This window comes from Littorina saxatilis, linkage group LG2 (genome assembly GCF_037325665.1).
Source record: "Littorina saxatilis isolate snail1 linkage group LG2, US_GU_Lsax_2.0, whole genome shotgun sequence".
In the NCBI taxonomy this organism is placed as follows: domain Eukaryota; kingdom Metazoa; phylum Mollusca; class Gastropoda; order Littorinimorpha; family Littorinidae; genus Littorina; species Littorina saxatilis.
Window position 1 is genome coordinate 17555712 of NC_090246.1, and position 14786 is coordinate 17570497.

Below are 14786 nucleotides of genomic sequence, written 5' to 3' on the forward strand. Positions count from 1 at the left end.
ACCTATTTCAGAATAATGCATACCAGTTTAGTAAAATTCGAAACCGGTATATTGAGCAAGAGTAAAGAAAGAATGTGGACCTTTGAAAGAAAGTGAATGGTAGAACCAGGGACCTAATATAGGTCTATGGTAGAACATATCATGTTTTTTTGATAGTAAATTGGATTTAATAGTAGTCCCTTTTGTATATACTTATCTCCAAGCGATAGAGTACGAGAATAGAGTACACTGGTGATACATGTCAGCAGGGACCTAATATTTAGAGATGCCAGCGATACAAAAGTGTGAACAGACTCAACTGAAGCATTTCTTTTTTTTTTTTAAACTGACTTTCTTGGGGTTTTTTTATTCTGAATTTTGGAACGTCGGCAGTCTCTTTGTTTTTGGATTTAAAGCATTTCTATTTATAAAATAAAAACGAAGTTTCATTTTTTGTGTTTATTCATTTTGCAGCACACATTGAGAAAACTCCACACTATCGATCTGGAACTTATTCGTGTTTTGAACACATACAAAGTTTTAAACAGGTGACAACGACCGCGGGTCCTAAAAATGCTGTACTCTCGTGAAAACAAATCTCAATTAGAAGAAAAACTTTTTAAAAATTGACGCCTGTCCATCACGATCTTTATTATTCACGCATCACCGTAGCTTCCTGATCAGCAGCGTGAAAAAAATGTGTAGTAAGCTTATAATGTGTGACAAGTGAATCTTTCTTATGATCCGTACTCGGAATACGTATTCCAAGAAAGCAGAGGAAAACTGGATTCCTATTCAGAGTGTGCTCGGTTGAAATGCGCATAAACGGAAGTTACCTTCCTTACATTCTCTCACTTCCGGCCTGTTCAAGGTATCAACAAAGTTGAATTCACTGCCAGGGTTTAATCCAACATCATCTCATCATTTTTAATTTGAGTTCCTTTGAAAGTACTTTATCTGATAGCTAAAATATCGATCTGTAATCTTAATGCATAAATTTTATATAGACCGAAGCATAGAATAAACACTTTAGTTGTGTTTGGCAGGAGTGTTCCATTCGAACGTGTTTCCAGTGTGTTGATTGCATTTGTTTCGTCTGCATGTTTCAACGATGACGAAGAAATAACAACATCAAACAATTTTACTTATAATATAAATTCATCCTCCTTTTTCAGATGGCTCAAAGACTCACTTTGCGCCGACGTCTGTCGTACAACACCAGGTCCAACCGCCGAAAGGTGTAAGTACTCTCTTGAAGTTTGAGGTTTGCATCGATGTTTAGGGAAACCTTATACTAATACTAATCACAAGAACGTAGCCTATAATGGAAGGGAACTGTTCTAGTACGACGCATATTTCTGGAGATATGTGCGAACTGACGAGGAACCGTTCGAATTAAACCCCACGAAAATAATTGTTGCGTTCGGTAGCACACTGGTGGGAGGTATTTCTCTTCTCAGTGGTGAAAGCTTGCCAAAAAAGATCTGGGCTGAGGTACACGAAGCGAAACTGGATGACACCCATATAGGTGGTATGCAGCCGCGGAGTCAGATCAGTTGAAATTGATGGTAATCTTGAACAAGCTCAGAATCCAGTGACATTCTTTACTTATTTTTGATACAAGTCCCTGTAAGCAAGCCAAAGAACATTTGACGTGAAATTAATTTACGGATTGAGCTCCAAACTTAGGCATAATATATTAATGTGGTTGTTCAATCGACGGAAATGCACTAAAAATGGCTTACGTTGTCAACCCAGGGGCATTATTTACACGAAAGAGTTGTCTCCCTTGTCCGCTCATACAGATAATTCCTTCTTTGACGCATGTAAACGAAATGCATTCGTACAGTTCATCGGAGTTCATTCCGTAACTTCAAAGGAATCTAAAATGACTCGTTGTGATTACAAGTGCAGGTTCTACAAATTTGGAGACTTAAATGCCTCTGAATTATGAGCTATGAATTTAACACACTAAAGTTCAAGATTACCGAAATTGATTTGTTGTGATTTCAACCAATTACTGAATCAGACACTGCGGCTTGTTGAGTTGTTCCCACCTAGTTGGGTGGCTCCCAGTTTCGCTTTGTACATCTCAGCCCTGGGCAGTTTAGTTGAGGCAGGTGGAAAGCAGACTAGTGTGAGCTCCCATTGTTGGTATTGTTAAGGGGTTACTTGGACTGAAAATGAATCATGGTCAAAAAAAGGTGATGTGTCTTATGCATGTGTATCTTGTCATGCTGTCTGTATGTTCTGCAATCCATTTATCATAGCCGACAGAATTTTAATTGATGACTGACTCCAAAGAACAAAACAAAATCTAGCACACACAAAATAAACACTGGCTGGAAGTGTCGCTATTATCCCACAGGTTTGAATATGTACATGGCACTCCAAATCCAATTGTATGCTTTTGGGGGGTCGCACCTTATAAAATCCGTCGAGTTGTGAGACGCAACATTACTAATTTGATTCAGTACTGCTGTCAGGTTCTATTGTGTAGGCCCCCTTCAAAGCAGATCTGGCACTTTGTTTTGCTGTGAGGTTACCTTTGTTTTGAGCATTTGCCTTGGTACTGCATTTTTCTAGACACAATAATTTGTGCATTATGTTTACATTGAGATTTAACATGTTTTACTATACTATATTGCTTTTTGTTTGTTCCTTTTTTATGTGGTGCTCTCCTGTGGTTGTGTGAAACAGCTCCAAGACTCCAGGTATGTGCTTTTCGAGTATCTGACAAATTAGAGACCTTGATTTGTTCAGATTGTCTGTTCATAACATCTGTACATTTACCCACATTTTAAGACTCACATGTTAAGACCTGATTTTTTTCAGATTTTTAGAGGTTTTAAAAGGAGGTTCCTCTGTACCTGCAATGTTAGGCTCTGTACCTGCAATGTTAGGCTCTGTACCTGTAATGTTAGGCTCTGTGCCTGCAATGTTAGGCTCTGTACCTGCAATGTTAGGCTCTGTACCTGCAATGTTAGGCTCTGTACCTGTAATGTTAGGCTCTGTGCCTGCAATGTTAGGCTCTGTACCTGCAATGTTAGGCCCCTGCAATGAGAGAAGAACTTCCTTGAGAGAACACCCATTGTAGAACTTTTACCGTTCTCCAATAACTGTATCATAATATACCTCAGGCCTGGGAATGATACACCTTTCGTTGTAAATACATTTACGACAAAGTCCTTTTCTAATTGTGTAAGAAAAGAGTGTGCCCTTCTTCTTCTTCTTGTCATTCGCCAAAGAGTGTGCCCTTAAAACGCAATATTTTCCCGTCGGTACGCCCAAACCAACCGGCACGGTTGGCCTAGTGGTAAGGCGTCCGCCCCGTGATCGGGAGGTCGTGGGTTCGAACCCCGGCCGGGTCATACCTAAGACTTTAAAATTGGCAATCTAGTGGCTGCTCCGCCTGGCGTCTGGCATTATGGGGTTAGTGCTAGGACTGGTTGGTCTGGTGTCAGAATAATGTGACTGGGTGAGACATGAAGCCTGTGCTGCGACTTCTGTCTTGTGTGTGGCGCACGTTAAATGTCAAAGCAGCACCGCCCTGATATGGCCCTTCGTGGTCGGCTGGGCGTTAAGCAAACAAAAAAAACAAAACAAAAAAACGCCCAAACCACTTTTACTCATTCCCAGGCCTGATACCTGCTGGGAAGGAACACCTGCAAGAACAGACAGTTTTTGTCCTAAGGGTGTCCTCATAGCACTGCTGCTGGTACCACTGTACCTGCAATACCTTGCTGGGGAGATTAGATGAAATGCAGCATTAAAGTTTGTAACATGTCCCAACCAGTAGAGTAGTAACACTTGACTGCAACATCAAATCACAGAAGTTTCAATTATAGTTGATGGTTAATTATGCTGATAATGTTCAGTTTAGCTGTTGAAAATTAGGGGAAAATGTAGCAAGTTTCAAGAGTTATGGTGGAGAGAGAATTGTTGAATGAAGCACATTTGTGATAAAAAGAACAGTGGTAGTGGTTACTGTGGTACTATTTTGCTCCTCCAGTGAGAGGACATCTCTAAATAAAACATTTTTTGTTGTTGCTATGATCTCAACCAAAATGTAGCTGTCATAAAAGGCCATCTGCAATGTAGGGACACTGGGCTGGTCACAGGTGTATCCTACTCATCGCAGGTACCACTGACAGTTTTGGTTGATTCCGTAATCCTTTTGTCATGTTCAACTTCAAGGAATGTAACCACATTGCAGGGATGTCGTTGGGCGTCGGACATAGACCAATTAAAAGGCCCAAATGTCCGATTCACACGGCCGCATGGCGGTCAGATGTCCTATCGTTTTCAACTGAGTGTAGTGATTGTCCGATAAGAACTCGATTCCTTTGGACAGCGCGTTATTTGATAATTTTCCTTTCATGATAGAAGCGACCGAGCGCTCTCGCGTACAGGTGCACTGAAGTTGTGCAGTGCAGATCTTGCGTTTTCCTAACCGTTTTCGGTTTGAGCCGTTTGCGTACACCCGTCTACAGCACACCAAAGTTAGGAGTACAGGAGACAACTCCCAACTGACCAAACCTCGCGTCTGCTTTAATTTGCTTTCGTTTAGAGATGAAGCGCACGGCACTGAATTATGCAACCGGAAAAAAAATAAAGCCTGTCAAAGAATAGCAAAACCTGAAGACGTTTCAACAGCATCGTGTGCTACATTAGGGCCAAGAACATGAGAAAACACCGCTCGCATCATTCTGGAAAATGATAGAGCCAATGACAGTGTCGCCGCTGAAACCTCCACAACCGCGGACAGTAAAGTTTTGTCACTTGTAGATGGAGTCGGCACACCAGGAAATTCACACAAACGGTCTTTTAATAAGGCTAACTATTCACGGCTGACCCTGTTTTAGTTGGTTAGAATTTGACAGCAAACAGACCATCTATATTGGCGAACTGTTTTGTCGAATCTGTCAAGAAAAAGCCTCTGTCAGAAAATCATGCAGTTTGTGTGCCGATCAAAGTAAGCCGTGCTGAAGTTTTTGGTTGCTTTTTAGTTTGTTTTTTTCTTTTTTGTGTGTGTCCTGTTTAAAACAAAAGTGATAAAAACAAGAAATTCCTCCGATAGGAAAAACACCCCCTATAAAGGGAAATAACCTTCTCAGTTGGTGGCAGTGAGAATGGTTATTTCCCTTTGACCAACGGGGGTGTGCCTCTATAAGTCCTTGTATAATTTTAATCCACCAATAACTCCCTAACCGTGTGTTTGACTGGTCCCAATTTTTGTAAGGACCGTCTCAGGAATGTATAGAACCTGTTCACCAAGTTTGGTGACGATCGGTCCGTTTATTCTTGAGATCTATATGCGAACACCAACACACACCCAAATAATATGTCAGTCTTAATCTTAATCCACCAATAACTCCCTAACCGTGTGTTTGACTGGTCCCAATTTTTGTAAGGACCGTCTCAGGAATGTATAGAACCTGTTCACCAAGTTTGGTGACGATCGGTCCGTTCATTCTTGAGATCTATATGCGAACACAAACAAACACACAAACACATCGAGTGAAACCTATACACACCCCTATACCGGGGGTGTAACAATATACGGACACAATGTTGGTGCATAATTATACTGATATGTGCATGTATGTCCACATGATTTTGTGTTTTGCACAAAATTATAATGTCCTATTGAAATGTCTGAAAGCAGTCAAATGTCCTATTGGTGCCGAAAGCTCAGGACATTTGTCCTATAGGTATGAATTTGTGGTGCGCCTTGACATGGGGCTTCAGTCATACCTGGATACTTGTATTTGCTGGACACCACTGTGTAATGATTATGCTGTGTAAATGTTCCAGGTGGAAAGCTTGTCTACCTGTACATAAAGAAAGTTGGCACCAACCCAAAATGTGGTGACTGCAAAACTGAGTTGCGTGGGGTAAGTGCCAAACATGCTGCCTTAATCATTAATGCTTTTGCTGCTGTACCAATTCTACTTTTTTGGTTAATTGACATCTAACACAAATTTAAACTTCAGGCCTGCCTTATTTTGATTTTTAATAATAATAAGGGTATTTATTTCGCGCAAATCCTAACTTAGTTCTAAATAATAATTGAAAAAAAATAATCACAAATAAACTAATTAAACAAAGTAATGTACTTGTCGATTGCCAATGTTGTCTGGTAGTGGTACGTTGTAGTGTAACATTCCCTGTGTGTTGTGCTTTCAGCTGACCGCTGCTCGTCCCCGAAAGCTGGCTGCGATGTCCAGACGTCACAAGACTGTCAGCAGGACCTACGGAGGTGCCATCTGTCACAAGTGTGTCCGAAGCCGGTCAGTGTTGATTAATGAAGTAGATCTGAGACTGTGCCAAAAGGTCAGGTGTCATGTCTACTGTCCCGAATGACACACGATTGCTGACATTTCACCATTGCCAACAGAATAAACAAATAAGAAATAGGTAGAAAATGAATGTGAAAACTGACTTTAATTGTTGATCAGTATTTTCTATACCACTAACAAATAATCTACTTGCACATAGCTGTTTGGCAAATGTATGTTGCATGGGACACACTGACATGAAAGTGGAAGATGTTTTTCCCTCTAGAGAAACTACATATCAAGTTACACTTTTTGTGCTCTTCCATTCCAGTTGGCAATCAATTGTTAACGCATGTTATTAGAAAAAATAGAACGAAAACAGATTAGATAGAATGAAAAATGTACTGGTGATGTCATTTGGGACATACTGACATGAAAACGTCACCTTTTGGCACAGTCTCATATGCATTGGTTGGAATGTATGAATGTCTTGTAGGGGTTACGTTCCTTGCTGTCTGGGAACCATGTAAACCTGGCCCACAAAAATAGGGTTGGTAGATTGGTTAAAGTTTTTGTTTGGAAGTATCCTTTTTTTTTTACATGTGTATTTGAGAGTAACTTCTCTTGTAAAGTCTGCAAAAAAAAGTGTTGTATTAATTAAATTTTTTGGTGATGGGTCACTGATACGAGGTTCTAGGGTCGGAAGGAAAATCTGTATTGTTGTAAAAAGGTTTAGCAGTGCATGCATATTTCAGTGCTAGCTACAGGCATAAGGTGTTAAAAAAAAAACCTAATGGTTTCCAGTTCCCCGGCCAACTCCCTTTTTCCATCCCAGCACTATAACTTTTTCTGACTTTTTACACACAAAAAGGAAAGAGACAAAGAAACTGCATTCGCAGGCTGGAGAAGGGAAGCTCCAACTCTAAGTGGATTTATGGTTGAATATTCTGTGCATAAAAATGGGTGGATGTTTTCAAAGGGCAGTAGATTGTGCACCTTAAGAAATCAGGGGTACGCACACTATTTGGTAGTATCTGAATCAAATATTTTAACCTTTTAACAAAAGTCATAACAATAAATTGTTGGATGAATAATTACAGGATTGATTAATGTCAGTGTGGTTTTGCCTATTAGCTTTGAATATTGACTAACTAATCAGTTCATTTTTGGTTAAATGAATAATCTCTTCTGGATGAATGACTGCATGATTCTTTGCTTTGCTGTGTTGCAGGATTGTCCGCGCTTTCCTCATTGAAGAACAGAAGATCGTGGTCCGTGTACTGAAAGCTCAGGAGCAAAGCAAAAAGTAGACAAAATAAACTGTGTTGGATGTAATATGCTTTGTGTTTGAGATTTATCTGCATTGTCTGTATCTGTTTTTCTCAATGTTTCTGTTAGACCGTTCAGTTTCATTTACTGCAACTACTTCCCGTCAGTGTTTTCATGCACACACAGATACACACTCCTTCTTACAACTTGCTTTTTATATTTAGTCAAGTTTTGACTAAATATTTTAACATCGAGGGGGAATCGAAACGAGGGTCGTGGTGTGTGCGTGTGTGTGTGTGTGTGTGTAGAGCGATTCAGACTAAACTACTGGACCGATCTTTATGAAATTTGACATGAGAGTTCCTGGGTATGAAATCCCCGAACGTTTTTTTCATTTTTTTGATAAATGTCTGATGACGTCATATCCGGCTTTTCGTGAAAGTTGAGGCGGCACTGTCACGCCCTCATTTTTCAACCAAATTGGTTCAAATTTTGGTCAAGTAATCTTCGACGAAGCCCGGACTTCGGTATTGCATTTCAGCGTGGTGGCTTAAAAATTAATTAATGACTTTGGTCATTAAAAATCGGAAAATTGTAAAAAAATTAAAAATGTATAAAACGATCCAAATTTACGTTTATCTTATTCTCCATCATTTGCTGATTCCAAAAACATATAAATATGTTATATTCGGATTAAAAACAAGCTCTGAAAATTAAATATATAAAAATTATCAAAATTAAATTGTCCAAATCAATTTAAAAACACTTTCATCTTATTCCTTGTCGGTTCCTGATTCCAAAAACATATAGATATATGTTTGGATTAAAAAACACGCTCAGAAAGTTCAAACAAAGAGAGGTACAGAAAAGCGTGCTATCCTTCTTAGCGCAACTACTACCCCGCTCTTCTTGTCAATTTCACTGCCTTTGCCATGAGCGGTGGCCTGACGATGCTACGAGTAAAATGGCATTGCGTTCAGTTTCATTCTGTGAGTTCGACAGCTACTTGACTAAATATTGTATTTTCGCCTTACGCGACTTGTTCTTAGCTTTCTGTAGGCTTCCTATTAGTTATCTTTCAGACAAACAGCACTAAGCCACAGAAGTCAAGAATCGGATTCAACATTCTACAGGGAAATGATAAATCTGAATCCTTGCACTTGCTCGTGTATGTGCAGTGAGTTACATAAGAAGACGTACACACACGGACCCTGATGAAAATGTCCACGTACAGAGGCATGATTTCCTACCTTATCAATTAAGCTATTCATTGGCAAATCGGTGTTCCTGTGTTTTCTGAGTGAACATGCCACACAAAAGTTTACTTCCTTATCGACACAACAGTAGGACGCTTGTGAAAATAACTGCAGAACGACTGGGAAGCTTACGCAAGTTAAACTTTGATCAATGAGCAGGAGACTGTTTAAAGCTAGCTACGATAAAGTAGACACTACGTATAAAGAGAATACTACATGGCTTGCTGTGTCGTACCAGATTTACACGAGGTTTTGTTTTAAATATTCAACTGCGAGCAAAAGCGAACTGTTCACTATTTGAAAAAGCAACAAGTGTAAATCTGGTACGAAACAGCAAGCCATGTAGTATTCTGTTTATCCTACATACTGTACTTGCGTGTATTTTACTGAAAATGTCATGCAGTCAAGGCATCTAAACTGAAGACGCTTGTTTTGGAACCTCGATCTCTTCCAAAGCCTCGTGCAATCTATTACGTCGAAGCAAAGAAACGTCACTCTGAAAGTGTGGCGTGACGTGTTAGTTCTAAATATTCATCGAGGGTAATTAGCGAGCGCAATTTTTGTTTCTATACTGTTCAAAAAAAGAAACGCATAGCTTGTAATATTTGGTTAATTTAGTTATATGGCTACAAGGATATCCACCAAACTGCAGAAAATGTTTATCTGGTCGTCGACCTTTCGTCCATTGCCACAAGTGAGCTCTGCACGTGACGCATGCGTTATCAGTGGCTACAATGTCAAAATTGCTCATTTGGCATGACCACTCGTCATGCTTCAGTGTAATCTCGTGAAACTCGGGGAATATTGAGCTCTCACCATGTCTTCCAAAACCCATAAAAGCGGATTGTTCGCCACAAAGAAATCAGACGACAATTCAGCGACGAAAGATGGCCCGATTGAGCAGAGAAGACCGCCAAATTGCATTGGGTCGTTTACAAGCAGGCCAAAGTCAAAGTGCAATCGCCAGGCACTTCCACGTGTCCCAGAGCACCATCAGTAGACTGTGGGTCAGGTTTCAAGCCACTGGCTCCGTTGCTGACTTGCCACGAGCGGGAAGACCAAGGGCGACAACTGCTGCTCACGACCGCTTCATACGGCTCCGGAATCGTTTCCTGTCGGCCTCATCTTCTGTCCAGGCTCTCCCCGGGCTACACCGATTATCGGACCAGACCGTGCGGAACCGCCTGCATGAAGCTGGTTTGAGAGCTCGCAGACCTCACAGAGGAGCTGTCCTCACCCGCCGCCATCGCCAGAACCGAGTGCAGTGGGGCAACCAGCACCTTCGCTGGACCGTCCGGAATCACAGGAGACACGTGTGGTTCAGCGACGAGTCCTACTTCCTGCTCCAGCGACATGATGGTCGGAGGAGGGTCTACCGGAGAGTAAACGAACGTTACGCGCCCAACTGTGTGGATGAGGCACCCGTTCATGGTGGTGGAGGCGTCATGGTGTGGGGGGCGATCAATACCGCTGGAAGGAGCACCCTGGTGCACGTCCAAGGGCGCATAACTGCCCAGCAATACGTGGAGGAAATTCTGCGCCCACACGCCCTTCCTCTTCTGGCTGACCAGGATGCCATATTCCAGCAGGACAACGCTCGCCCGCACACAGCACGACTCACCACCCAGTTCCTCACCGACCACCATGTCCAGGTGCTTCCCTGGCCATCCATGTCGCCAGACATGAACCCGATAGAACACCTCTGGGATGAATTGGACAGACGTGTGCGCAGGCGAGAAGAAGCGCCGGCAAATCACCGCGATCTATTGCAGGCACTTCAGGAGGAGTGGGACACCATCCCACAGCAAGATATCCGGCATCTGATCCAGTCCATGCCCAGAAGGTGCCGGGCAGTTGTTGCTGCTCAAGGCAGTCACACCCCCTACTGACTTGACAGCCTCGGCACCCAATCGTATTGATTGACTGATTGATTTGAAGATGCAAATGAACTGTGTGTGCATTCAACTGTGTCCATACCAAATTTCAAACAAATAATCTAAATATTGGATTTTCTGTTAATTTTTTCGAAAAATAAAACAAATTTGGCAAGTAGCAACTATGCGTTTCTTTTTTTGAACAGTAGATAATGACGTTTGTCTGACACTTTTGTTTGGTGGCGTAACACATGAAATGAAGGACTTCAGAGATTTCATTTCAAATTAATTTAACTATAATCAGAAATCGCTGGATCTAAGTACAGTGGAAGACCTACAAAAAAATAGAAAAAATAAGGTTTTAAAAAGGAGGAAGTCTTAAAATGGGGGTAAACTTACAGAGGTTATGAACAGAAATTCTGAGAAAACGGGTTTAAAAAAAGGGGGGTCCAATGTACGTGTATGCAGTGTACCGAGCTGCCCTGTTGCTGCAAGGAGGCTGGTTAATTTTTCATTGTCATCACAAGTGCACGAAGAAGGCAAACTGACTCCACAACATTCTCACTCCTTCAACACGCCCCCTTCTCCCGTCGTTAGCAGGATAAACAAAGAAGAGGCCCCAAAGAAAAGGCATTAGGGTGGAATCTAAACACCGTCTTGTTATGTTTATAACGGTGAAAGAAAACGATGTTCGTGTTTTAGGTTGTGGATGTAGATGGGCGAAGTGTAACAGAACACAGAACAATGCACGCGCTCCCCTTTTCCAAACTGAAGAGGGTTAATGATTGTTCGTGTGTGTGTGTGTGTGTGTGGGGGGGGGGGGGGTCAAGAATAATAAATACGTGCGCCTCATTCTGTCCGGTCAGAGCATAAAAAATAGTTATTTCATGATTGATAACCTTTGTTTTCCCCAAACGAACTCGTGTTGAAGAACAATCGAGGGTAAGTAGCCACGGTCTGGCGCTTTTTCGCGGCAATAAAAGTGTATGTCAGTTAGAATTTCATGTTTCGAGACGCGAGGGGTGTTCGTTAAAGATACGGGGGTGACTTTTTTTCTTCAGGATTCACTGATCGGCACCAGGATAACGGTTTCGTTAGTTCTCATCAGTATTTTTTGTATCCGTCTGATCAAACCTTCTCTCGTCTCGTAATGCTGTGCCAGATATCCGTCAGTCAACAATCCGGTCTCCTACGAGTCATACCCGGGCCATCAACTCCTCTTTGGCCCCCTCCCCCTCTCTCTCTCGTACACACGCACGCGCACACTACCCACATTCTGCTCGCGCACGATTGAATGAGAAAATGTAAGGGCTGATATTTTCCAACAAAAATCAATGGATGTACCGTCCTTTGGTTTGTCAAGTTTCTGTTGCGTGTTTTATTGCCCGTTTTGTTTGTTGTTGTTTTGTTTGTGTGACGTTGTGGGCCTATGGGAGGTACGTACGTGTTGAAAGTTGCAGTTCTGCACGTGACTGAGACGAGAGAGCGCAAATGAGTGATAAGGGAATGGTCGTATATAAACGGAATCGACGAGTGATGTCGAGGACGTGAGTTGATTACTTACCGATAGTTTTACTGACTCCTGCACTTGGGCCCGGGGTCCCACTTTTTGTCCTTTTTTTTTTGGGGGGGGGGGGGGGGGGCACCGCTTTCTGTCAGCCCCCTATCCTTCCCGCGCATGCGAGAGACATAGAGAAACGTGTCTTCGTGCCCCGAGTTAAGTTTGATAAAATAAAATAAAAGTACCGAAGCTTTAGTACACGAGCCATTGCCCCCCGACTGAAAACTAATGCTTAATGTTTATTTTATAAATACACACCAACATACGCCCAATTCACACAACAACAAGCACACACAACTGGGGAAATCCCACTGAAATTGCAAGCACAGCAACATCATCAGCCTTTAATCAGTTCACTTGCGGCACACTCGGACAGGAAAGAGTTAGACTCTCGTTGTCATATCACATACAAAACTGCCACAACTTTCACAATAATATTTGAAAAAGCACGTTGACTTTGGTCAATTTGTTTGCTTTGCGGAAACTGATGGGGAGGGAGGTGAATCCACCGGAGTGTGTGTGTGACAGTGTGTGTGTCATAGTCAGTCAGGGTGTGTGTGTGTGTTTATTTTGATGACTGACGACAATAACATGACGATGCCCTTATATTACACTTGAGCAGGATAGGCTTATTTGTGCTCATGACAAAACGGACGGAAGCATAAACCACAACAATGCCAAAATTACAAGAACAATTCATAAACAAAGCACGATTTAAAATAGGCCAATAACAACAAGAGAGGAAAATAGCAGTTTACATCGTCGCCGAAGCTATTCATGATTTGGTTAAACGATTGTATAGCCTAAGAGTTCACTCAAGATTGCTTCATTAGGCAAATGTAATTTGTGCCAATGGCGCTGTCTCAAGTTCACATACAATGTCAAAGCCGCTCATCATGTCGAAAACCACCCAAGCTAAGGTCTGTCATCACTAAGCTGGGCGGGGGAAAAACATGCACATTTATACACTTATAAATAAAATTTAATAATTAAAATGTTGTTAAACTTGAAAAGCTGCTGCATGACTGAGGCAGTGAACACTCATTTATACAGACAACAATACTGATTTCATTGTTATATTGTACAGGAAGAACGTCGAGTCAGTCAAGATTTTTTTTCTCAAAAATCAATATCAGTTCAATCCTGTACGCAATTGTTGAAAAAGTTTGCTTTGTATCCGTGTTGGCAGGGGCACAATTATGTCAAACTGACATTCACCCTTCCCGGCTGATCTTGCACTGCTTACTTCAAGTGTGGACACAAATAGCAGTGTCGTTCTCTTCAGTTTGTGAGGAAACTTAGACTGAAAATGTCCGGTCCACGAAGTAGCTGGAAATACTACTACATGTACTACTACTTCACCGGCTTTCTTCGCGGCGGAACACAGTAGAATGCCTCTTGTCACAGGAACAGCTCTTTCAATCGTACGTCACGTGCAAGTGGCTCGAGACTGAGACACTATATGACTATCCGGCATTTCAGCGCCGCAGTATTGTGTCCTCTTTTCCGGCACTTGAATCATTGTGACAGTGCCGTGGGACTTTAGATGCCCCTGGTGATAACAGTGAGTATCTGATGTCTCTCAATGGGAAATCCCTCAACTGATGCTAAAGACCATTGCGGCCTGGTGTCACAGTGAACGTAAATGTGTTGAAAAACACGTACGTCCGAGTCTCTCACATCTTCAAGTTTCGCAACACTCTTCTTCAGTTCTCACGCCCAAGCTAACTTCCACTTTTCAATTCTGAGAAGAGTGGAATTTCTAATAATTAAGTCAGTCAGTTACTGCCGTGAAGGTCACGTACCAAGTTACGAGCGAAATTCAAGAGCCTCTATTTGGTGGTGACATGTATGGTTAGGGGCACTGTATACTACACTGACACATGATGGCCACTGTTTCATGTAGGCTTTTAAATAAATATAATATCTGCGGCAGGATACATTTAGAACAGCCTGCAACACAATGTTCTAAGCTAGTATATTGCCATAGGGCATGTTAAGCCTCACAAAAATCTGCAAGGACGTTCCAAGGAAAAACTCAAGCTGTCCATACACATACAAACCAAGCGGTTAATGTTCAAGAATAATGTCCCAAATTCAAGGAATAAAGAAACCTGGGGGTGTGTAAACACATGTGCAAAAACCGTGATGAAAAGCGATATTTTTGACCTTGAAAGTCGATTCATCCTGTAAACTTTAGTTTCGTCTTCAGTTGACATGACTACACGATTTGAACGACAAAACCAAATGAGTAAATTGTCAATTTACTGGGTTGGCTCTGTTGTTCAAATTGATGACTACACGGCAGACGATTGAGTTAGCGGCCCATCTGGGGACACCTCCGTTCTTCAATTGGACCGACCAAGCAGCAGAGCACATAGGTCAGGCTTGATATTTCCTGTAGTTTCTTCCCAGGGTCATGTATGACTGAAAGACTCTACCTTCCACCTACACCATCGGAAATGCGTTCTCGTACGTAGGAAGCTCGCCGGAAGTCGGTCATCAGTCATAGCAGAATCATTTCTCGTTGCTTCTAACCGACACCAGTGAATTGTGTGTCTCTCGT

The 14786-nt window shown here is 41.9% G+C and overlaps 1 protein-coding gene across 1 annotated transcript; it reads left to right on the forward strand.

Annotated features, from left to right (window-relative positions):
• The first annotated feature begins 796 nt into the window (after positions 1 to 796).
• Positions 797 to 7595, forward strand: LOC138958357 (large ribosomal subunit protein eL34-like). Its single transcript, XM_070329472.1, has 6 exons — positions 797 to 850; positions 1155 to 1219; positions 2680 to 2693; positions 5797 to 5876; positions 6169 to 6272; positions 7492 to 7595. Exons 2-6 carry the CDS (start codon positions 1155 to 1157, stop codon positions 7568 to 7570), a joined length of 342 nt encoding a protein of 113 aa, XP_070185573.1. The 5' UTR covers positions 797 to 850; the 3' UTR covers positions 7571 to 7595.
• Positions 7596 to 14786: the final 7191 nt, after the last annotated feature.